Source organism: Boleophthalmus pectinirostris, unplaced genomic scaffold, assembly GCF_026225935.1.
Source record: "Boleophthalmus pectinirostris isolate CB_2022bp ecotype Guang Dong unplaced genomic scaffold, ASM2622593v1 HiC_scaffold_12, whole genome shotgun sequence".
NCBI lineage: Eukaryota > Metazoa > Chordata > Actinopteri > Gobiiformes > Gobiidae > Boleophthalmus > Boleophthalmus pectinirostris.
Genome location: NW_026571018.1, coordinates 11370372 through 11393787, shown reverse-complemented (window position 1 = coordinate 11393787; position 23416 = coordinate 11370372). Strand labels below are relative to the sequence as shown.

Here is a 23416-nt window from a genome sequence, read left to right as displayed (position 1 = left end):
ATAATAACGTGTGCGTACAGTCACAGCTCCAGACCAAAGCGTGGAGTTCACTCCACCGCATTTCCACAGTTTATTCTGATTTATGAATACGGATGTGAACATGTAACATGACATCCGTGTCCCCTCGAACGGTCAAATACTTAACAAATATTCTTTGCCGTTAATTCTCAGTGTTTTAAACGGGTTTGTTTCCTCGTAAATAAAGACGGACTGCTGTCAAGGGCCTCCATAAGGGCAGGGTTTGAGGAAAAAGCTTGACTTTATTTTCAAGATAAATGTGATTGTTGTGAAAAGGGTGCGCTCTGGCTTGGAGCTGCGCGCTCAAAGTGTGAGAGAGCGTGTTTTTCTTATTGGAGGATTATCACTCCGACAGACCAATCAGCGATCAGCAGGGTCTTTATAAATCCAGCCGCAACGCTGTACCGGCACAGTTGATTCTTCTCAGACTCAATACGCAGTAAACATGTCTGGACGTGGAAAAGGCGCAGGCAAAGCCAGGGCTAAGGCCAAGAGTCGCTCCTCCAGGGCCGGCCTCCAGTTTCCCGTGGGCCGTGTGCACAGGCTGCTCAGGAAGGGCAACTACGCCGAGCGCGTTGGAGCCGGAGCCCCCGTGTACCTGGCCGCAGTGCTCGAGTACCTGACCGCTGAGATCCTGGAGTTGGCCGGCAATGCCGCCAGGGACAACAAGAAGACCCGTATCATCCCCCGTCACCTGCAGCTCGCCGTACGTAACGACGAGGAGCTGAACAAGTTGCTCGGAGGCGTCACTATCGCCCAGGGTGGTGTGCTGCCCAACATCCAGGCCGTGCTCCTGCCCAAGAAGACCGAGAAGGCCAAGTAAAGAAACCGCCCGACCCCATCACACAACGGCTCTTTTAAGAGCCACCCACTCTCCACAAAGGGCACTATATCCTGTTTTCACTGCAGAATAATACACACTTAACGCCTTATCAGTCTACTCTCTGTAGTTTCTGACTAAGAAGTAAAGTTGCTAATTAATTTGGTCGTTTGCAGCTCACGGATAAAGACTTTTAATGAGCTACTGCGTCAAAGTGTTATTGTCGACCAATAAAGTTTAAGTACTGTTTGTATATTACTCAAGCATTTAAAGCGCGAAAAGATGACTTAAAAATGCCAATACCCCGTGTGTACCAACAGCAACACGTCACTCTTCTCTTAAAAGTAACTCCTTAGATCTCGCTTTATTAAAGGCTTCTACAGTGGAAAAAAACGCATAGCACGCTGATAATCTTTTTTTTTTTTTTTTTTTTTGGACCACGCACCTGACTTGAAGAGTTTTTGGGAGATATTTACTTTACTTTGGGATTGCATGAAAGAGCCTTTAGAGAGCTTTTTAGAGAACAGGTCGCTTTGACTGAGCCATAGATGTACAATATCCGGACATCTAAATCACTTTAAATCAATTCAGGAGGACGTTACATTTAATTCAAGCCATTTAATAAGCCTTCAGCAAGTGGAACAGGAGAACAAAAGAGAGCGGTGTGCGATTCGACCAATCACATCTTAGGATCGGCGCAGCTGCTTTGCATCGAGCGGGTATAAATACCGCTCACAGGGGCACGTCAAGGCATACGTTCGTCTGCACTCAGGAGAACACGTCATGCCTGATCCAGCAAAGACAGCGCCTAAGAAGGGCTCCAAGAAAGCCGTGACCAAGACCGCCGGCAAAGGCGGCAAGAAGAAGAGAAAGACCAGGAAGGAGAGCTACGCCATCTACGTGTACAAGGTGCTCAAGCAGGTACACCCCGACACCGGTATCTCCTCCAAGGCCATGAGCATTATGAATTCCTTCGTCAACGACATTTTCGAGAGGATTGGCAGTGAGGCCTCCCGCCTGGCGCACTACAACAAGCGCTCCACCATCACTTCCAGGGAGATTCAGACCGCCGTGCGCCTCCTGCTGCCCGGAGAGCTGGCCAAACACGCCGTGTCTGAGGGCACCAAGGCTGTCACCAAGTACACCAGCTCCAAGTAAACTGCGCCTGCGCGTTTCACCAAAAACAACGGCCCTTGTCAGGGCCACCCACCACAAATAAAGGGCGCTCTCTAAATATGTACTCTTGTGCAGTTTTACGAAGACATGTAATCAAAATGTTTCAATTTACTTTAGGTCGCATTTTACATGCTTGACGTAGGAAAAGCTCTGAAGCAGTGGTTTCACTAGCGACTGCCAGAACTGTGTGTGTGATTCAAGAAATTCCTTATTTTCACAAATGGTGGCTGTAAATTGGGCTGCAACTAATGGTAGGAACAGGCCTGACTGACACCTACCAGCTACTAGGTTTAAAAAAAAAAAAAAAAGTGGTTATATTTGGCTAAACTGGCTCATCCATATTAATATATTTTAATTGTCTATTCAAAGGAAAATAATGCACACATGGGCTAATCCTTATAAAGCTCCCCCAAATTCTTGAATTGTTCCACTTTTTTTTTCATCCCATGTTTTTTTTTTTCTTTTTTGTTTTCCAGTCAGCAGCCTACCCCACTGAACCAGCCTGAGAAACCATTTAAAGGCTCAGGAAAATATCTGTGACAAAAAATATTGAACTTTTTCATGATAATCTAATGATTTAGGTTGGACAAGTACCATTATTATTAGCAGTTGTTCATGTTAAATTGTTTTATTGCTTAATTTGTTATTACAATGCATAGTATTTGTTAATAAACACATCCATAATACATAATCCTCTGAAAACTCCACAGTAGCAGAATTAAAAGGGGCAAGCACAACCAGGATTTCTGCAATGATGTTGTGCTCTTCATCGGTAAGTGCAGGCATTGGTGTTTTTAAGGATGCCAGACTCACCCAAACGGGCTCTTTTTGGCTTGCTACTCTTAACAACATTTGATAAGTGCTGTTCCAGTGTGTTGGAACTTCATTTATTAGCTTCAAAAGTGGTCTTTCCACTTGACACAGCTTTTCCTTGGCGACAGTGCTGGAACGAAAATAGGTGACATTGTTTTTTTTGTTTTATTTTGGATATCAGTTAGTTAAAAAATCTTGAGATCAAGTGTCAGACCTATCAAATTTAAAGTGTGTGCGATGCAAGGACTATGCCCAATTTTTTTATAGTCTCGCTGTTGCTATCATATTTGCACCAGCATCAGTTAAGTGGTGTGACAAATGGGCCTTTGCAGGAAAGGTTGCAATCAGATGTTGTGTGACCTAAAAAAAAAAAAAAAATACATAAATAAATAACAAGTCTTTATGCACTGAATATTTTTTATAAATCTACCTCAGCAATTATCTCTGCTGTGTGGCTCTGGGGAAAGTATTTAACTCCCAGCACAGTGGTGCACATTTTATTTTCAGTATTAACAAAACGGCCAGTCACAGCCAAGTAGGCCTCCATGTTTATTGAAGTTCACATATCAGCTGTAAGGCTGACTGCATTGGTGGAATTTTTCTTTTATGTTCAGGGTTTCTGCTTCATATCTTTTAGATACCATTTCCTTTAGAGCTTGTAAAACAGAAAAAAAAATCTTCAAACAATAATAATAATAATAATAATTCAAACTGTTCATGTTCAGTGCAATTTCTGACATTTACAGTACCTTCCTGGTTGGTATTGCGTATGATGGCTCACGGGTCTGCAGCATCTCCCTGAATCCCTCGTCCTCAATGATGCTGAAAGGTTGGCAATCTTTTATTATAATATTTACAATGCATAGATTTAGGGCCTCTTTTCTAGAAGCTTGAAGTGAAAAGGAAAGGTGTCTGATTTAGATTACTATTAGCCTCCATAATAATTAGTGACTGATTACAATATACTAATCCACCAGTGTCCATTCCTGGTGTATTTTGTTCTCTTTCAGGGCGAGCTCAATAATGCTGGAGCACTGATGATGTTTCGGGTTGCATAGGCTGTGGAAACAGGAATGGAATACAAATTACCTTATCAGGTGTTATGAGATCAAAATGATCCCACACAGAAGAAAACTTTCTCTTTCTTGGAGGGCCCATAGTGACGAACGGCGTCGTAGCAGCAAGTGGCTCGATCTGTGCTGGACTTCCCCAAAAGGGTCTGGCTGCAGACACATGGGGAAAGTGGAGCTCCACTCCAGACCGGAAACACGTGACCTCCAACGAAGATGTCATCTCTACTTTTATGTAGACCTATGGGGCGACGAAACGATTTATTTTGACCGCAATTAAATGTTTATTAAATAAGATTGTTTTTACGTTATGGAATTTGTTCGCACATATAAACACAGAGCAAAACGACCATCTGGAAGACGGAGAAAACATGTGAGTAACACGCTTTTAACTTTAGGAAATCATTACTAACACAACTGTAAATGTAAAATACGACCATAACTCTCACAAAACTGTCAAATAAGTTTATTTTTAACTGCGTGAACCTCGGAGATTTGAGCTAAAAGTTTGATTAGTAATCTGCAGCTAACGCGATGAAAAGTCAGCTCAAACTTTCATATTTGGACAGATTTCCATCAAACACTAATCATGTTTTTACTGTTAGGGGTAAAGAAGCCCACGGAGTGATTTAATGAAGCTACGAGGAGAAAACACTGCATTTTCACACACAGTGACTGAGTTAAACTTGTAAACACTTGGCCAGTATAAGTGTAAGTGCGGTAAGATAAAAACACGCATTATTTCATGCATTAAACATAAAAGACACAGTTTTTTATGTTTAATGTATAAAACATTAAACATGTCAAAGCTTATATTTACTTATATTCACGTAACATAAACCTCCAACGTGTGCATTTCATTCTGGGAATACATTATCTGCTTTTAACAATCGGTGCATGTTTGTAAAGTGAAAAGTAAATAATCCTGCCTGGACAGGTCAGATATAAGGTGGACATGAGGCTCATTTAACAGATTTTGCAGACACTGTTGTAGATACTAGACACTTGTGTCTGTTCGGTCTGTCACATCTAATATCATAACAGTGAGTCAACTGTTTGAGATTCATGTTCTTTTCTCATCTGCAGCTTCCTGTATGAGAACACAACACACTGCTGGGGCCACAAAACTGGTGGCTGATGAGATGCTCATGATTCATAAAATGGGTCAAATGCAGATGACAAAGAAAAGCAACACTGAGCAGGAGGTGCTGACCCAGACTCCTGCCTCTGTTTAGGTCTGGGACATGTTACATTGAAAACGCCAATAATAATAAGAGCTGCAAATGAATCATGCTCATGTTGAAATCATTATTTAATTTTCTGAAAATACACATTTCTCAAATGTGTGAGATTTAGCTGTTTGGATTTATGTAATAGTTTTCTTAATGTGTGTGTCATTACAGGTTTTCACTCTGCAGACAGAAATTTCAACCAGTCAGACTTAAGGCCCATTCTGCTCTTCCTCCTCCAGAACACGAGAGATACATCAGACTGAATGATCCAAGTACACTGGGTCATGTCTCCACTGTCCATGTCCAGACTCACAGAGGAGGAGGAGGTCCAGACTGCAGACCTGTGGGGCCTCTGGTTGCATCAGGCCTTCCTCCTGCACATTCTGTTTGCTGCTGTTCCTTATGTGTCCTAATAGTGATGTGTCCATAAAGTTTAGGTTTAACGTCTAATTTCCTCCAGAAGTGAAACAGTAAAATGGTGGTTTCTGTTCGTCTTAGCTGAGGAGCACCTAAACAGCTTTATCACTGAGGAAGTGTCCCATGATAAATGTGTCCTTATATGACCTTAACAAGTGTATAAGACAAAACTAGAGTCATATAAGTTGCTCATAATAAGTTTTTCTGAATGTTTTTCAGTCTGTACTGATGTTTGATTCATGATGAAATGTGCCATTTACTTTCTGTCTCTTTTGAAAGTAACTAATTACATGTACTATAAGAATGTACTGTTGTACTGCAGTTAAGCAGTGGTATTCCACCTGATCATATTTTGGATTTTTTTTTTTTCTGCTTCAGCAAAATGGGAAGAACTCTTTGAGAGTACACTGACATACAGCTATTTGTACTCACCTATTAATGCAGTATGTGTTTGTGTTTGTGTGTGTGTGTGTGTGTGTAATGGGTTTAATGTTTGACTATTCACATTATGATAAAGTATTTACAGTATTTACAATCTTTTGATTGTTTAATAAACCATCTTTTCTCAAAGCAGAGATGTCTTTCTTTATAAAATGACTTAAATACATCCCCGGTATAAATGTAATCCTTTATCAATTTAAAAATACTTTATTAATAATTAATAATCTCATCAGTTTTTGAAACTTTAAGGCAATTTAGTCTATTTTAGATGTATCCCAGAAATATCGCCGTTTTGTTTTGCAAAAGTTAAACATAAGTTATCGTTTTTAGCCATAAGATTTGGATGAGAATTTTTAGAATAACTTGGTCTAAAATTCCAAGTTTGATTACCCGTGCGTCATGCGTGGTACGTGTTGTTAGCATTAGCATTAGCACAGTGTCTCGGTTGCTAGGCGATGGGGCGGCTCCGTGGGCTACACCTGTCACATTTCAGCTACGGTGAGGGCTGCAGCCTTCACAGCCTTCGAAAGCTGCCGCCCTGGAATTGGGACACGGCTAATATGGCTAATACGAATAAAAAAATAAAAAATAAAAAATAAAAGTCTATCGTAGATATGACGTGTATCCGGTGGAGGTCACGTGTTTCCGGTCTGGAGTGGAGCTCCACTTTCCCCATGTGTCTGCAGCCAGACCCCTCTCCAATGTGAAACGGTACGATACAGTCACTGTGTCGGTCACGTGACTTTTCTTAAAGCGATACGATCAATGACACAGCTCGCCTGAGGCATTGCTTTCAGCACATGATGAGTGTATCAGTGCCTTGGCTCGTTTAGACCATCACTAATAGATACATAGGGTTGGAGCATTTTCAACCTTGTTTTTCACTAGCAAGTATACATCTCGTGCAAAAAACTGCTGTCTTGTATTATGTTGTGTTTATTTTGTGTTTTGTAGGATTTTAGGCCTTCCTGGAGGCGGAGCTAGTTCATCAGTAGCGGGACATCCACTCATCTGAAATGTGAGCCATTTCTTCTCGTCATTCACTCACTCACCAGCATTTAACGCATTAAGACGTATCCCACTCTCCTAATTTAACATATTTCATCCCGCTGAGATTAATTGTTTTAGTGCTCTTACAACAGCGCTAGTTTAAGCTGCAACTTCATGGTACCCGCAGAGACAGCGACACTTTCGGGTTGCGCGCGCATCCGCTGTGTTTTCTAAGTAAATAATCCGTGTGTTCTCTCTGCCTTTTAATCAAACTGTTATTAACAATTGCGCTTTTTTGTATAAATCTTATTGTGTTTTTAGGGTAACCTTGTTTACCATGTCTGTCCAGGGGTTGCAGATGACTGCAAATTTAGTACATTTGCAGAAATATTGATTAATGTACACTGTGCCTGATAAATAAATCAATAAATACATAAATATATAAAGCTCTCCAGCCTTTATTTCTTGATGTTGATGATTATGGCTTACAGATAATGGACATCCCTATTCAGTGTGTTTGAAAATTCAAATATTGCATGACATCAATTAAAGAATGCTATTTTAAACAGAAATGTCTGGCTTTTAATAAGTATTTTCATTTATATGTACTCAATACTTTGCTCAGCCTCCTTTTGCATAAATTACTGCATTCTGGGGCTGTGGATGGAGGCGATCACCCTGTGGCACTGCTCAGGTGTAACAGAAACTCGGGTTGCTTTGATAGTGGCCTTCAGATCATCTGCTCTGATCTTCCTCTTGACAATATCCCCGAGATTCTTTGTAGGATTCAGGTCAGGCAAGTTTGCAGGACAATCAAGTGTAGCTTACCCTCTGTGGGAAATTATGTGCTGATCATGCTAATTCACCTAATATTATGGACTTTAGAATGACATGGGTGGAAAAACACGTGTGATTATCCATAGGTCTATATAACATGTTATTTCTGGACTGGAGTGTCATAAAGAACATGTTTTTTTTGGACTTTGAGATGCCATGAAGCAGCAAAACTGACATATGTGGTCCCCGTGACATGGTCCCACCCATGATAAGGTGTACTGGGTCAGCAGTATTGTTCATTTTCTTGCTGTATATGCTGAATCAACAAGTTAATGTTTTGTCAAGATGTAGTATAAAGCTACCCCTGATTTTGAGTTGGACAGTTGAGGCGTCGTTCCGGGGTGACAGTTGTACTTGGTAATCAACTTGAATCTCTCTCAATGGAAAATGACGAAATAAAGTGGCCTGTTCTCTCGGATTCTCTCGTGCTTCTTTTTAGGACACGCATGGAACCTTCCGAAAAAACCCACACCTCCTTGTGGAAGGTGCTAATGACTGTGTTCTGTCCCATCAGCAGCCTTCCCCATGATGATGTATTCCATTGACCCAGACTGAGGCTACTTTCAGACTGCAGGGCTTAATGCTGAATTCCGATTTTTTTGTGAAATCCGATGTTTTTGCAAGGTCGTTCACATTTCCAATGAAATGCGACTTATATGTGACTCCAGTTTGAAGAGTAAATGGCCCGAAAGTGTCCCACATGCGCACTGGAGGACACGATGATGTCAACCGCAGCAAGCGTGCTCTGTGTTTACGGAAGTTGTCCAAACATGGACATGAGCATTGAGCACCTGGCGATTTTAAAATTGGATTTGGGTCACTTCAGGCTGCAGTCTGAACTCAGCCTGAGAGACCATTTAAAGGCTCAGGAAACCTTTGCAGGTGTTTTGAGCTAAAAATCTGATTTTCCAGTATTACTCTTTAGCATTTTTTTTTTTTTTTCACATTATTAAAATTTAATGAGACACTGATTTTTGAGTTTTCAGGATCTGTAAGCCATAACCATCAACATGTCTAGAAAAAAAAATCTTCACTCTGTGTCATGAATATATATCACATTTGGATTTGACTTTCTGAAATGAGAAAACAAAAAAACAAACAAACAAACAAAAAAAAAACATGATATTTGAATTTATTGAGATTGACGAGTAGACTGTTTTAAAGAAGTGGACTAAAGGACTATGCTAAAATGATTATTGGTTTATTGACTAATCTGCATGTTTGACAGCATATGTCTCTGTCTTTTTGTGTGATTGCGATTTGTGTCTATTGTCTTTAATCTGTGTGTGCTTTTAGCATGTTTTAATTTGATTAATATGATATTCACTGATCTTAAAGTCTTTGTCATGTCTGATGGACTGAATGTTATGTGTCTTTATGTCCTTTTTTTTTTTTTTTGTCTTGACATCAACCTGCCAATGCGACTACGGATGAAAATGAGTCTACACAGCAAACTCTGGCACATTTACATGATGTACTAACACATTCTCATATGTTAAATAAATAAACATAAACATTCACAATAAATTAGAGTGTTCTACACTAAATGTCCATATTCATGAAGCTCTTGTCAAGATCATAAAAAAGTTTCTCTCAATAGTGAACTTGCACCAAAAACTCTTTTGGAAACTTCATAACATCTTCTGACACATGAAGCTGTGAATCAAGAGGTGAAAAAACAAATCAATTCATGCTGGGAGGAAGTCGGTAGAAATAACTCTTATGGTTGTTACTGCAAATTATTAAAATACAATACTCTGAAGGCAAAAAGGAGGAGATCTATGTTTTCAAATTGCATCTTTATTTTAGATTAGCTGAGACCAAAAACTCAAGGTGCTTTTGTAAAACTGAGGGTGAAATGGCTACAGGAGGGAGAGCAATGCTCCTATTTGTTTCTTTTTTTTTTTTTTTTTTTTGAAAAGTTGAAACTAAACTATTCCATAGATTTACAACAAAGTTTTAGTATAATCTTTACTTCTCTAAATGCTCTACACAATTACACAATTTTGTAAATGAACCTCTGATGCTCATAGAAATGTAACTCTTGAGGTACAAGATGCCATCAGGTGTCTCAAATTCTTATTCTAAACACTGTTTCATAAAGCACTGTTTGTGGAAAATTACCAACTACTCAGATTTAGGGGATTATTTCTGTAATTCCAAAACCTAATTACCACAAACTTGTATTTAAGAATTGGGGATCCATTTGTGTACTTAATAATGACTATAAAACACTGCTCTCATCTCTTTTAATGTTCATTATATAATGATGTTTTGATTTGTTTATATTGCACTTTGAAGGTTCTGTGCTTGAAGCTAAATATTGTGCTGTACAAATAAACTTGCCTTGCCTAGATTGCCCAGAACTTTATTGGTGAAGATAGCTTTAATATGTTTCCAGACTTTTATATGGCCTTTGATTGTGTGGAACATGAATTTATTTACAGAGCCAGCCATATGTTTTTTTTATATATATATATATGTTTTGTTTTGTTTTGAAATGTGAGCCCCTCCCCATCAAAACATTTAACAATATTCCTGTCAAATCCTAAACATCAAGTTTAGAAGTTGAAATATTTAGGAAATCTGAAAATTCATCTTGAACGTTAATTAGCTATATTAGAAAGACCTCTCCAGAGCTGCTTCCACAAAGCTGCTGTATTATGGATGTGTTTATTAATACTATGCATTGTAATAACAAATTAGCAATAAAACAATTTAACATGAACAACTGCTAATAATAATGGTACTTGTCCAACCTAAATCATTAGATTATCATGAAAAAGTTCAATATTTTTTGTCACAGATATTTTCCTGAGCCTTTAAATGGTTTCTCAGGCTGGTTCAGTGGGGTAGGCTGCTGACTGGAAAACAAAAAAAGAAAAAAAAAAAACATGGGATGAAAAAAAAAAGTGGAACAATTCAAGAATTTGGGGGAGCTTTATAAGGATTAGCCCATGTGTGCATTATTTTCCTTTGAATAGACAATTAAAATATATTAATATGGATGAGCCAGTTTAGCCAAATATAACCACTTTTTTTTTTTTTTTTAAACCTAGTAGCTGGTAGGTGTCAGTCAGGCCTGTTCCTACCATTAGTTGCAGCCCAATTTACAGCCACCATTTGTGAAAATAAGGAATTTCTTGAATCACACACACAGTTCTGGCAGTCGCTAGTGAAACCACTGCTTCAGAGCTTTTCCTACGTCAAGCATGTAAAATGCGACCTAAAGTAAATTGAAACATTTTGATTACATGTCTTCGTAAAACTGCACAAGAGTATATATTTAGAGAGCGCCCTTTATTTGTGGTGGGTGGCCCTGACAAGGGCCGTTGTTTTTGGTGAAACGCGCAGGCGCAGTTTACTTGGAGCTGGTGTACTTGGTGACAGCCTTGGTGCCCTCAGACACGGCGTGTTTGGCCAGCTCTCCGGGCAGCAGGAGGCGCACGGCGGTCTGAATCTCCCTGGAAGTGATGGTGGAGCGCTTGTTGTAGTGCGCCAGGCGGGAGGCCTCACTGCCAATCCTCTCGAAAATGTCGTTGACGAAGGAATTCATAATGCTCATGGCCTTGGAGGAGATACCGGTGTCGGGGTGTACCTGCTTGAGCACCTTGTACACGTAGATGGCGTAGCTCTCCTTCCTGGTCTTTCTCTTCTTCTTGCCGCCTTTGCCGGCGGTCTTGGTCACGGCTTTCTTGGAGCCCTTCTTAGGCGCTGTCTTTGCTGGATCAGGCATGACGTGTTCTCCTGAGTGCAGACGAACGTATGCCTTGACGTGCCCCTGTGAGCGGTATTTATACCCGCTCGATGCAAAGCAGCTGCGCCGATCCTAAGATGTGATTGGTCGAATCGCACACCGCTCTCTTTTGTTCTCCTGTTCCACTTGCTGAAGGCTTATTAAATGGCTTGAATTAAATGTAACGTCCTCCTGAATTGATTTAAAGTGATTTAGATGTCCGGATATTGTACATCTATGGCTCAGTCAAAGCGACCTGTTCTCTAAAAAGCTCTCTAAAGGCTCTTTCATGCAATCCCAAAGTAAAGTAAATATCTCCCAAAAACTCTTCAAGTCAGGTGCGTGGTCCAAAAAAAAAAAAAAAAAGAAAAATTATCAGCGTGCTATGCGTTTTTTCCACTGTAGAAGCCTTTAATAAAGCGAGATCTAAGGAGTTACTTTAAAGAACGAGTGACGTGTTGCTGTTGGTACACACGGGGTATTGGCATTTTAAGTCATCTTTTCGCGCTTTAAATGCTTGAGTAATATACAAACAGTACTTAAACTTTATTGGTCGACAATAACACTTTGACGCAGTAGCTCATTAAAAGTCTTTATCCGTGAGCTGCAAACGACCAAATTAATTAGCAACTTTACTTCTTAGTCAGAAACTACAGAGTAGACTGATAAGGCGTTAAGTGTGTATTATTCTGCAGTGAAAACAGGATATAGTGCCCTTTGTGGAGAGTGGGTGGCTCTTAAAAGAGCCGTTGTGTGATGGGGTCGGGCGGTTTCTTTACTTGGCCTTCTCGGTCTTCTTGGGCAGGAGCACGGCCTGGATGTTGGGCAGCACACCACCCTGGGCGATAGTGACGCCTCCGAGCAACTTGTTCAGCTCCTCGTCGTTACGTACGGCGAGCTGCAGGTGACGGGGGATGATACGGGTCTTCTTGTTGTCCCTGGCGGCATTGCCGGCCAACTCCAGGATCTCAGCGGTCAGGTACTCGAGCACTGCGGCCAGGTACACGGGGGCTCCGGCTCCAACGCGCTCGGCGTAGTTGCCCTTCCTGAGCAGCCTGTGCACACGGCCCACGGGAAACTGGAGGCCGGCCCTGGAGGAGCGACTCTTGGCCTTAGCCCTGGCTTTGCCTGCGCCTTTTCCACGTCCAGACATGTTTACTGCGTATTGAGTCTGAGAAGAATCAACTGTGCCGGTACAGCGTTGCGGCTGGATTTATAAAGACCCTGCTGATCGCTGATTGGTCTGTCGGAGTGATAATCCTCCAATAAGAAAAACACGCTCTCTCACACTTTGAGCGCGCAGCTCCAAGCCAGAGCGCACCCTTTTCACAACAATCACATTTATCTTGAAAATAAAGTCAAGCTTTTTCCTCAAACCCTGCCCTTATGGAGGCCCTTGACAGCAGTCCGTCTTTATTTACGAGGAAACAAACCCGTTTAAAACACTGAGAATTAACGGCAAAGAATATTTGTTAAGTATTTTAATGTCTGACCGTTCGAGGGGACACGGATGTCATGTTACATGTTCACATCCGTATTCATAAATCAGAATAAACTGTGGAAATGCGGTGGAGTGAACTCCACGCTTTGGTCTGGAGCTGTGACTGTACGCACACGTTATTATAGAATTATATATTATAACATTGTGTGATGTGAGATGAGTAAGACGTAAAACATTGATGATAATTAATAACTTCCGTTTGAGGGGAAGTGTGACTCTTGTTTGATCTAGGTGGCTCTTAAAAGAGCCGTTGTGTTGTTGGGGGTCAGGGACAGGTCGGCTTAAGCCCTCTCTCCGCGGATGCGGCGGGCCAGCTGGATGTCCTTGGGCATGATGGTGACCCTCTTGGCGTGGATAGCGCACAGATTGGTGTCCTCGAACAGACCCACCAGGTAGGCCTCGCTGGCCTCCTGCAGAGCCATGACGGCAGAGCTCTGGAAGCGCAGGTCGGTCTTGAAGTCCTGGGCGATCTCTCTGACGAGGCGCTGGAAGGGCAGCTTGCGGATCAGCAGTTCGGTGGATTTCTGATAACGACGGATCTCTCTGAGAGCCACTGTGCCGGGCCTGTAACGGTGAGGCTTCTTAACACCGCCGGTGGCCGGGGCGCTCTTACGGGCAGCCTTGGTGGCGAGCTGCTTCCTGGGAGCCTTTCCTCCGGTGGATTTACGCGCGGTCTGCTTGGTTCTGGCCATTTCCTCTGCTCTAGGCGTTCAGTGAAAACCTAAGACGGTATGAGGTACGGGGCGGAGGCAGCTGCTTTTTATAGAAACCAGGGCGAAGCTGATTGGCTGCGCGGGGCTCGCGCTCTGGGTTCAAACTTTAACCCCGCCTCTGCCCCGCGCGCTTGTTCAGAGGTTCACACCGTCCGGTCTACGGTTCACGCTGGTGAAGAACGAGCCTTTGTCAAGATACTATCAGAGGCTTTGTTTACACACGCGCGCCAAAATCAGATTTCTGAGATTAGTTAAATGACTTGCAAAATCCACAAACTCTGATGTGAGTAATGAGAGAAAGAGCATGATCGAGAATGAATCACATGACTTTGCTGTTAACAGGGCATCTCAAACAGAGTAATAACTCCAAAAATCAGGTAACAATCTGTTGTTACTGTGTGTTTGTGTTTGTGTGGCGTGTAACCGCGGCGTGTAACCGCAACCGCTCACAAACTTATGTTACGACTCGTACTTTTGTAATAACACGATATCCATTTAAAAACGCTAAGGACGCTGTTATATTTTAATCAATTATGCGTGTCCTCTCTCTGATATCAACCACACACGTTTTTAATTGTATAAAAATATTTTTGTATGAAAGTGCACCATAAATAGGCATAACGTACATGTACTGCTCTCCACACTCACATATGCGGTAACTCATTAATATACTTATTTTATCTACTTCTGTTTGTGCGGTGTAGCAGCATGTGTTTTGAGATATTTGTCATTACAGGAATACTGGTCTGGAGAGGTAAAAACACCTACAGAAGCACCGGGCACAATATTGGACTCTGACAAAGATGAAGCTCTTTAGTGAGAGAGTGGTGGCTCTTAAAAGAGCCTTTGTGTTGCGGGGGTCGCGTCAGCTGTTACTTTTTGGCCTTCTTAGGGGCGGCCTTCTTGGCGGGGGCCTTCTTGGGGCTCTTCTTCACCGCCTTGGGCTTCTTGGGCGCCGCTTTTTTGGGGCTCTTGGCGGGCTTTTTAGCCGCTGCTTTCTTGGGCGCCGCCTTCTTCGCCGCTTTCTTGGCCGGGGACTTGGGCTTCTTGGCTGCGGGTTTCTTGACGGCCGCCTTCTTCTTGGGGCTCGCTGCTTTCTTGGCCGCGGGCTTCTTAGGCTTGGCGACGGCCTTCTTCTTCACGGTCTTGGGCTTGGCCTCGGTCTTGGCCAGTTTGAAGGAACCGGACGCGCCAGTGCCCTTGGTCTGACTCACGGCACCAGAGGTCACCAGCTTCTTGAGGGTGGTGTTGATGCGCTTGTTGGCCTTGGCCACATCCACGCCCTTCGCGGCCAGAGCCTTCTTCAGAGCGGCCACGGAGACGCCTTTGCGCTCTTTGGAGGCGGCGATCTCGCCGGTGATCAGCTTCTGGAGGCTGGGGCCCTCCTTCTTCTTGGCCGCGGCCTTCTTCCTGGGGGCCTTTGCTTTGGCCGGAGGGGTGGCCGGTACGGGAGCGGTCTCTGTCATGGTTCGGGTTCGTATCGGGTTAGATCCGAGTCTGTGGGCCGGGCGCGCGCGCGCGGACCACAGTTATAACGCACATGAGAACCGTAGAGACTCAACGCCCTCTGCTCAGCGCCAGTGTCTCCGCTCTGTGTTTTCTCTTCGCAGTTTAAAGTTAAAAATACACAAATGTGACATATTTTCCCTGGACACTTTGATATCATGCTTTAGTGCACAATCACATCTTTTAATTTAACGCACCCTCTTACGCTCAGGATCCTGTGTTTTAAATTACAAGCCCTCAAACCTGGACCATGTCCAGAAGAGCGAGACTCTCAGCTCCGACTTTTTCCTACATTTTGCCTTAAATTGGACAAAACTGTGATATATAAGAAATACTTTGTATTTAGATAGAGTCTAGAGATGTCAAGCATTAAATGTAAAAGTTAAATTCGTAGAGTGGCTTCTGCGTATAGTTGTAATTAACCGAGTTTGTGGCTGCAGTAAGCACAACTACGAAGGAGCCTCCCTCAGTTTGCACTGCAGCACTGGTGTTATTCTTCATGTACTTTTAACATGAGGCACAATAATCATATTAACATAATGTTAGCCTCTCCAGTACACTTGTCCATTACAGGAATTGCTGTTTTTTTTGTTTTGTTTTGTGTTTTTTTTTTTTTTTTTTTGAATTTTAAGTATTATTAGTAAATTGTTCAAAAATGTAGGTTAATGGTTATGTTTACATATAAATCTGACCAATACCAGATTTCTGGGTTAGATTTTTTTAAAGTAAATCTAAACATCTTCTATTATTAATACAATTTAATATTGATTGTGAAGACAAAAATAATAGTTTAGAAAATTATTTGATAATTTGATCATCACATTACACAATATACACACTAAAAAAAATGCTGGGTTAAAAATAACCTAACCTGTATAAAATAATAACTCAGCACTGAGTCAGTATTGGACCATTACAACTCAGATTTTTTTTTTTGACCCAGCAGTTTGGGTTATCATTTCAACCCAAATATTATTTTTCCTACTCAATTCTGAGTTGACTTTTTCTTCTCTGATGGGTGAATTCTATACATGGGTTAATGTTTATAATTACAACCACAGTGCTGTTTAAGAAACATTTCATTAAAAAAAATAATAATAAAAAATGCATCAATGAATTAATTTTATTCAAAACGCCATTAACAGTAACACATTATGAATAAAGCTGTAAAATGTTCATTTGAATTGTCCATATTGTATTTTATACTTTTACACCTTGTTGCTTCAGTCTGAAGGAGATTCCACTGTGAGAACAGAGAGAAATGTTCATGTTTACACATCAGATATATGTGGCTACACAAACTTCATAAAATATAATATTATTAAACATAACACTTACATTTGTGATTGAACAGAAGCATTAGGGCTGAGTCTGAGTCCCTAGGTTCTGCACCCTGCAGTCTGCTCCACTGTAGGCGTTTTCAGGCCGACAGAGAACCGTGCTGGTTTCGGTTCCCTCAAATAATCTTGAACCGACTTGTTCACGCCAGAAATCAGAGCGTTCCGGGAAAAGAAAAGTCGGTTCCCATAGGGAACCAAGTAAAACTTGTTTTTTTAAGCGAACCGTGATGACACTGAAGACGTCAGCATGTTCATCCGGGTCACACGCGGTAAAAAAAAAACAAAGAGCAATTGAAACTATCACGTATTAAATCAAAAGTTTTAAGTCTGCAAAAACTATTAGATACCGTTCATTTTGCATGTATCCGTGTTCGCCTGATAAGATTACATCTTTGTATTCGGCGTTGCTGCCGTCTTCTCCACAACAGATCGATGTTGTGGCACATAAAGAATGACTTGTGTAAGTACAAATGCTCGCTGGTGTTGATGCGCTCAATGATTGTTATTTTCCTCTCTGTGACATCCGTTTTCATATGGCCTTGTTTTTATTTGGTGGTAAATCCACACCCTCTGTCGATGACGCGTCATGGGTTCTCGCGGGTCGTTCACCAGTGAGCACTTTGGTTCCCAGTGGAAATGGTGCGGGAACCACACGGTTCTGACCAGCCTGAAAACAGCTTATGAGAGGCAAGAACAGAGAGAGGTCACATATAAACAGCTCAAATCTGTTTTCCTCTGACAAATGGACCATGAGAAATATAAAATCAAACCCAAATTCAGACCTAGAATAAAAACACATTGTTCATTTATTTACTAACAGTTGAAGAAGACTATCTAGCTCTTAAGTTATGTCATGTAGATGATTAACAGGCAGACGTCTAAAGTTTATTTAGTAACATTAAGTTGGATTGAAAGAAACGGAGTAGGTACAAAATAAAATTGCCACCTTTGTTCTAATACACATAATTATAAATCCTTTAACCATATCAAGTGGTTGGTTGCTCTTGTGGCTACCCAGCTGACACACTGAGCAATTTTATTTATTTATTTATTTATTAAGATCAGTTTCAATATTATGTTGTATTATTTTAACTAACTGCAGAAGGTGCAGTTCAAAGCACTATTATGTGAAATGAGCAGTTTGTTTGTCTTATGTGAGTAGAGAGTGTTCTTTGAGATGCTACACACTTTTTACACCAAATGTGGTGGAAGAGCTTCCAGAGGACATTCCAGAAGAAACATGTCTTTAGGGAATGGCCCATTTCCTCACCAACCAAAACAATAGAGAGGAGGAAGAATGAGGTTTAGAAGAGACTTTTCTGTTATGTTCACCTGGCTCCCCCTGTATTCTGCAGTGACACCAGGCTACAGGACACATCTGTTATTGATTTTGGTGGTTTGCATATTCTATACTCTCAGATGGAAGGCTAGAAAGTTTTTATTAAGTTACAAAGCCTGATAATTTCTGTTAATGACTAGACCCATGAAGTATTATAGCATAAAAAAATAAAACAAATTTTAGCTGTTCCCCATCTGTATCAAACAGAATTGGCCTACAGAATGCTCTGATGGCTTCTGAAATCTAGCAGTTGGTAGTATAATAAATTATTACGTTTAAAATGTAAATAAATGGCATGAGAGAATTGTTCTTTCGCATGTGGGTGGCTCTTAAAAGAGCCGTTGGTGTTTCGGTTCAGATCTGTCAGTTTAACCTCCAAAGCCGTACAGAGTACGGCCTTGTCTCTTCAGAGCATACACCACATCCATGGCGGTCACGGTCTTCCTCTTGGCGTGCTCGGTGTAGGTAACAGCGTCACGGATAACGTTCTCCAGGAAAACCTTGAGCACTCCGCGAGTCTCCTCATAAATGAGACCGGAGATACGCTTCACACCACCACGACGAGCCAGGCGGCGAATAGCGGGTTTAGTGATGCCCTGGATATTATCACGGAGAACCTTACGATGACGCTTGGCGCCGCCTTTTCCGAGTCCTTTACCCCCCTTTCCTCGGCCACTCATGTTTGCTGTTCGTTTATAGGAGATTAAAGAAAGTTACCTAGCTCCTCTCATTTTATGCGGCTTTTGCGGACGTTAGAGAAGACAGTCACTAGGAGGGACCGTTCTTTCGCCAATAGGCAAGCATGGGGGATGGGTGCTGGTCATCCCAAAGGTCGCTTGTGTGTTTTTTCCACTGTTGGAAGAGTGTCAGAACAATTAACACTCGTCGTAGCCTTCCTTTGTATGTCTTTTCATAAGTAGGCAAGGCAAGTTTATTTGTATAGCACAATTCGTACTCAAAGTATTTCAAAGTATTTTACAGAATAAGAAATGCATTAAAATTACAATAAAAACTAATCAAAACATAAATAATCATGAAATTGAAAAAGAGAGACAGAGAGAGATTAAATTAGAAGAGTGCGAAATGAAAAATGAAAACCTTTAAGTCATATGCAGAGCTAAACAGAACTGTTTTGAGCATAGATTTAAACATGCCTTTCTCACACCCTTAAGGAAGACTTCCAGGTTTTAGCTGCATGCATCTGAAATGGGTACAAACACATAACATTTAAAAATGGTAAAAAATAGAACTAGAATATGAATCATACTTCCAGATGAGGTTAGGGTTACTTTTTTCCTATTGCTTACATTGTACATTGCCATGAAATACTAGAAAACTAAGTTCCCAAATATGGAACCTAATAATTTCTATAAATGACTCCAAGACCATGCTATATAACAAAATTGGCAGTTGAACAATATTTACATTAGCTACCTCCCATCTGTATTAAAGAATAAATTGTTTAGGTTCTACACTGATTTGGAATTTATGCAGACATTTAGACTTAAGAGTTTCTGTAATAAAATATATGTCGTTCATATTACATGATGCCATATTACAGTGTTGACCCTGATCGTCACTTCATCATATGGTACGGCCACTACATTGATGATTTATTTTTCATTTTTGATGGAACTGAGAATGAGCTCAATAATTATCATTACTATTTATTTACATAATACCAACCAAAACCTAAAAATTGACTCTAGAGTACAGTAAAGAGTCGGCAAACTTTTTAGACATGAAAATTTCTGTAAACAATAAAGGGGAACTAAATCACCCCATCATGCGTGCCGATAGTTTTCACCCTAAACCACTTCTTGACGATATACCTTTTATTCAATTTCAATGACTAAAAAGAATCTGTGATGACCCTAATGACTGACTCACCAGCTAATGAACTGTAGACTCGGTTCCAAACAAGGGGATACAGTAAGAAAATACTCGACAGTGCCCTTACTAAGGTCAAAAACGACAGACCATAAGGATCTTTTCTGCAAAAGACCTAAACACCAACCTCCCCAAAGGACATTTCTCTCTATGCAATTTGACAATTATCATATAACATTAGACAATTAAAATAAAACTAACTGGGGGATTTTACAGAGCGATTCCACACAGAGCGATACCCCACACTCTAAACTGTGTTTAATTCCTTTAGGAGAGCACCGAACCTAAAAAACCACCTGGTTCGGAATTACCTTACCCCAACAAAAAGGGAGACATGGCTATCAAAAAAAGACTGGAATGCATAAATGTGGAAATATTTGAAATATCATTGACCATTTACCATTTACCATTTACCATTGCGAAGAGGAGACAGGTTGCCCCCACTCTTGACAGTTGGTCACCAAATACCCGGGTATTTTTCGTAACCTTCGTTACAAAATTTCTAGTGCTTTCTTCTTCTTGATGACAATGACTGAAAAGCAATTCTTGAAGTGTACAGTGTAAATCTAAGGGATATATGTATTATTGACTATACTCCAGTGTATACAGAACAGTGGTTTTTTTTGTTTGTTTGTTTTGTTTTTATGTTATGAATGGTATGATATCAATATACTTGGATTGAACATGTGATATTGTTTTTTTTTTAACTAACACATGTCTGGGGTCACGACTCCTGCTCACTCAGCCCTGATGAAGACTAAATATCCCACATGACTGCGTGGCGTGACTATGAATAAATACACCACAAATGAGAGTGCCTCTGCCATCCTTTTTACTACTCCACAATAATTAAGCCCTCCGGTTTGATGAGTGTAAGTTTTTGATCCAGTGCAGCACTCCAGTAGCACTAATTATTATAATTTTGTTTTTATTTATTTATTTTAAATTGTAATATGGTGTTTGACAACTGAAGGAATCCAGGAGAAGGAAGTGGGGAAAGGGAACTGAGCAAACTTCAAAGTGGGTGAGATTGTTGAACTTCATTAATAAGCCTTTTTTTTTTTTGGCCAAAGCTTAAATACAATTGGACTAACTACAATGCAGTGTCATTTTGAAGAGAGATGCATAAAAAAGTAAAGCTGTCAGTTTCATTTAATCTTGAAATGAAGAAAAAAGTAAGCCTCCAGAGTTTCATGAATTGTTAGGGACAAACAACTCACCTCCATTTTAAAGTTTACTGTGATTTTGGGTTTCTTCTCTATTGCTTTGCCTGTAATGTGCTCTGTACAGAATTAATGTATCCAGTTTTTTTCCCTTTTCCTCATTGCGTGTAATTTCATAGTTTAACTAATCACTTTGAGAACTGATTCTTCATAATCTAAAAGCTACCTGGGCTATTACACTGGTGTGATTTCATTTTGGGCTAGATTATCAAAAATAACTTTAAAACCCAAAAATGAACCGGAAAATGCCCTTTTTTTTAGAGCGGGTGACCCTGAAAAGGGCCGTTGTTTTCATTTAAGGTGCAGACACAGTTTACTTTGAGCTGGTGTACTTGGTCACGGCCTTGGTGCCCTCGGACACGGCGTGCTTTGCCAGCTCTCCGGGCAGCAGGAGGCGCACGGCGGTCTGAATCTCCCTGGAAGTGATGGTTGAGCGCTTGGCGGGAGGCCCCACCGCCGATCCTCTCGAAAATGTCGTTGACGAAGGAGTTCATTATGCTCATAGCCTTGGAGGAGATGCCGGTGTCGGGGTGTACCTGCTTAAGCACCTTGTACACGTAGATAGCGTAGCTCTCCTTCCTGGTCTTTCTCTTCTTCTTGCCGCCTTTGCCAGCTGTCTTAGTTACGGCTTTCTTGGAGCCCTTCTTGGGCGCGGTCTTTGCTGGATCAGGCATACTATGCTCTTCCGAGTACAGACAAACGGATGCTTGAGTATGCGCCTGTGAGCAATATTTATACCCACCTCATGCAAAACAGCTGTGCCGAGTCTCAGAGCTGATTGGTCCAATTGAATAGATTATTTTTCTCATTTTTTTCTTACAGTAGTGTCGGTTTACCTGATAATAGTAATTATAGTAATATACCGAAATGCTAACATAAAACGAAATCTATAATAGCCTCCGAAATGTATATATTTTTGTGTGTGTGGAAACAGCAAGCTTTGAGTGCGTTCACCTTCACCTTCACAAAAAGTTGTCACTTCAAGTGTCTTTTTTTTCCTTTTTCCTAAACAATGTTTGAATTCATAAATCATGCACCATAACAAGTTCTACAAATACAACTCTCAAGCTGGTCATTTGGTCTTGTTTTGTAGCCTTATTTTGTTTAGAGATCAGAATAGCATTCCTTTACAATACAAAACTAGGGCCTGAAATAAACAGGAACATACATACAACTGTATGTACAGCCTGTGCTCACTGCTCAGATCTTTCTCCCTGCTTAGTTTGATGTGAGTATTGTACGACAAACATTTTACATCCTTTGGTTTTACAGGTGCTCAAATTGTTTGGTCAAATGTCCAAAAGTTTAATTTGGATCTTACTTTTCTTTACATTAAAGAAGGAATCTGCTGACTTCTGATTAGCTGAAAGTTGGTCAAGGTATACAATCAGAGGCCCAGGCTCAACATTACACCATAAACATACATGAAGGAGACCCACAGACAGCTCCGAAGTCGTTTTTCCTTGTTGTGCAATATTGTTGGTTTAATTGTGACTAGGAGAAAGTTAGCGCTTTATCATATGTGGGTGGCTCTTAAAAGAGCCGTTGGTGTTTCAGTTCGTCTGTCCGTTTAACCTCCAAAACCGTACAGAGTACGGCCTTGTCTCTTCAGGGCATACACCACATCCATGGCGGTCACGGTCTTCCTTTTAGCGTGCTCGGTGTAGGTAACGGCGTCACGGATGACGTTCTCCAGGAAAACCTTAAGCACTCCGCGAGTCTCCTCATAGATGAGCCCAGAGATACGCTTCACACCACCACGGCGAGCCAAGCGGCGGATCGCGGGCTTGGTAATACCCTGGATGTTATCACGGAGAACCTTACGGTGACGCTTAGCGCCTCCTTTTCCGAGTCCTTTACCTCCCTTTCCGCGGCCACTCATTTTCGTTGTTTAGCGATAGCTGATCAAGATGACAACGCAGTTCTCTGCCGCTGCTTATGTTTAGTCTTAGCGGACGTAGGTGAAAACATAGTACATCCTGAAGCGCAACTGCGCATGTGTCAGCGCTCCTGCAGTCGTTTTATTTTACTTTACATTACACAAGGTAATTTACGCCATATATCTACAGCGCATAGTATCGTTTTTCAGGCTCAAAATCTTATTATTATCAAATTTTTGGAGTACTATTCTGAAAGTGTCATGAAACTGAAAAAATCAGCTGGATTATTTTTGATCAGGACAATTTTAAATTACACACGACCCAATCTGTGCTTTGTATGTCATTTAAGTATAAATTACAATGAGATATTGCTGTGCATAGGAACAAAGCCACTGTAAGGTTAAATTGACAATTTGACAGCCTCTCAATCAGACCAGAGGCTCGTTAGAAAACATTAAGCATAGACCTACATTA

The 23416-nt window shown here is 41.1% G+C and overlaps 7 protein-coding genes, 1 long non-coding RNA gene and 1 pseudogene across 9 annotated transcripts in view; 3 read left to right on the top strand and 6 right to left on the bottom strand.

Moving 5' to 3' along the window:
- The first annotated feature begins 240 nt into the window (after positions 1 to 240).
- On the top strand, positions 241 to 938 carry LOC129407451 (histone H2A-like). The gene has a single exon (XM_055148536.1). It carries the CDS (start codon positions 464 to 466, stop codon positions 839 to 841), a length of 378 nt encoding a protein of 125 aa, XP_055004511.1. The 5' UTR covers positions 241 to 463; the 3' UTR covers positions 842 to 938.
- Positions 939 to 1328: 390 nt separating this feature from the next.
- On the top strand, positions 1329 to 2078 carry LOC129407453 (histone H2B 1/2-like). The gene has a single exon (XM_055148539.1). It carries the CDS (start codon positions 1622 to 1624, stop codon positions 1994 to 1996), a length of 375 nt encoding a protein of 124 aa, XP_055004514.1. The 5' UTR covers positions 1329 to 1621; the 3' UTR covers positions 1997 to 2078.
- Positions 2079 to 3125: 1047 nt separating this feature from the next.
- LOC110174838 (uncharacterized) lies at positions 3126 to 5927 on the top strand. 2 transcript variants are annotated; one of them, XR_008631545.1, is made up of 4 exons: positions 3126 to 4270; positions 4503 to 4608; positions 4984 to 5132; positions 5301 to 5927. It is a non-coding gene; the product is annotated as an uncharacterized LOC110174838 (long non-coding RNA). The 2 variants fall into 2 exon arrangements; XR_008631544.1 differs by having other exon boundaries at positions 3135 to 4270; positions 4984 to 5927.
- Positions 5928 to 11095: 5168 nt separating this feature from the next.
- On the bottom strand, positions 11096 to 11672 carry LOC110156414 (histone H2B 1/2-like). Its single transcript, XM_055148538.1, has one exon. It carries the CDS (start codon positions 11548 to 11550, stop codon positions 11176 to 11178), a length of 375 nt encoding a protein of 124 aa, XP_055004513.1. The 5' UTR covers positions 11551 to 11672; the 3' UTR covers positions 11096 to 11175.
- A 255-nt stretch (positions 11673 to 11927) lies between these two features.
- Positions 11928 to 12969, bottom strand: LOC129407449 (histone H2A-like). The gene has a single exon (XM_055148534.1). It carries the CDS (start codon positions 12701 to 12703, stop codon positions 12326 to 12328), a length of 378 nt encoding a protein of 125 aa, XP_055004509.1. The 5' UTR covers positions 12704 to 12969; the 3' UTR covers positions 11928 to 12325.
- A 341-nt stretch (positions 12970 to 13310) lies between these two features.
- Positions 13311 to 18636, bottom strand: LOC129407492 (histone H3.v1-like). Its single transcript, XM_055148716.1, has 3 exons — positions 18323 to 18636; positions 14641 to 15223; positions 13311 to 13753 (listed from the first exon to the last, which is right to left on the bottom strand). The coding sequence occupies exons 1-3, from the start codon at positions 18627 to 18629 to the stop codon at positions 13333 to 13335; spliced, it is 1311 nt and encodes a 436-aa protein (XP_055004691.1). The 5' UTR covers positions 18630 to 18636; the 3' UTR covers positions 13311 to 13332.
- Positions 14621 to 15249, bottom strand: LOC110156415 (histone H1-like). The gene has a single exon (XM_020920616.2). The coding sequence runs from the start codon at positions 15228 to 15230 to the stop codon at positions 14637 to 14639; it is 594 nt and encodes a 197-aa protein (XP_020776275.1). The 5' UTR covers positions 15231 to 15249; the 3' UTR covers positions 14621 to 14636.
- A 2739-nt stretch (positions 18637 to 21375) lies between the features above and the next one.
- LOC110156421 (histone H2B 1/2-like) lies at positions 21376 to 21749 on the bottom strand (annotated as a pseudogene).
- A 523-nt stretch (positions 21750 to 22272) lies between these two features.
- The window catches only part of LOC110156422 (nucleolar protein dao-5), a 15078-nt gene continuing 13934 nt past the window's right edge, over positions 22273 to 23416 (bottom strand). The window contains 1 exon segment of the mRNA XM_020920623.2: positions 22273 to 22963. Coding sequence (XP_020776282.2) covers positions 22633 to 22963 — 331 coding nt within the window. The 3' untranslated portion in view covers positions 22273 to 22632.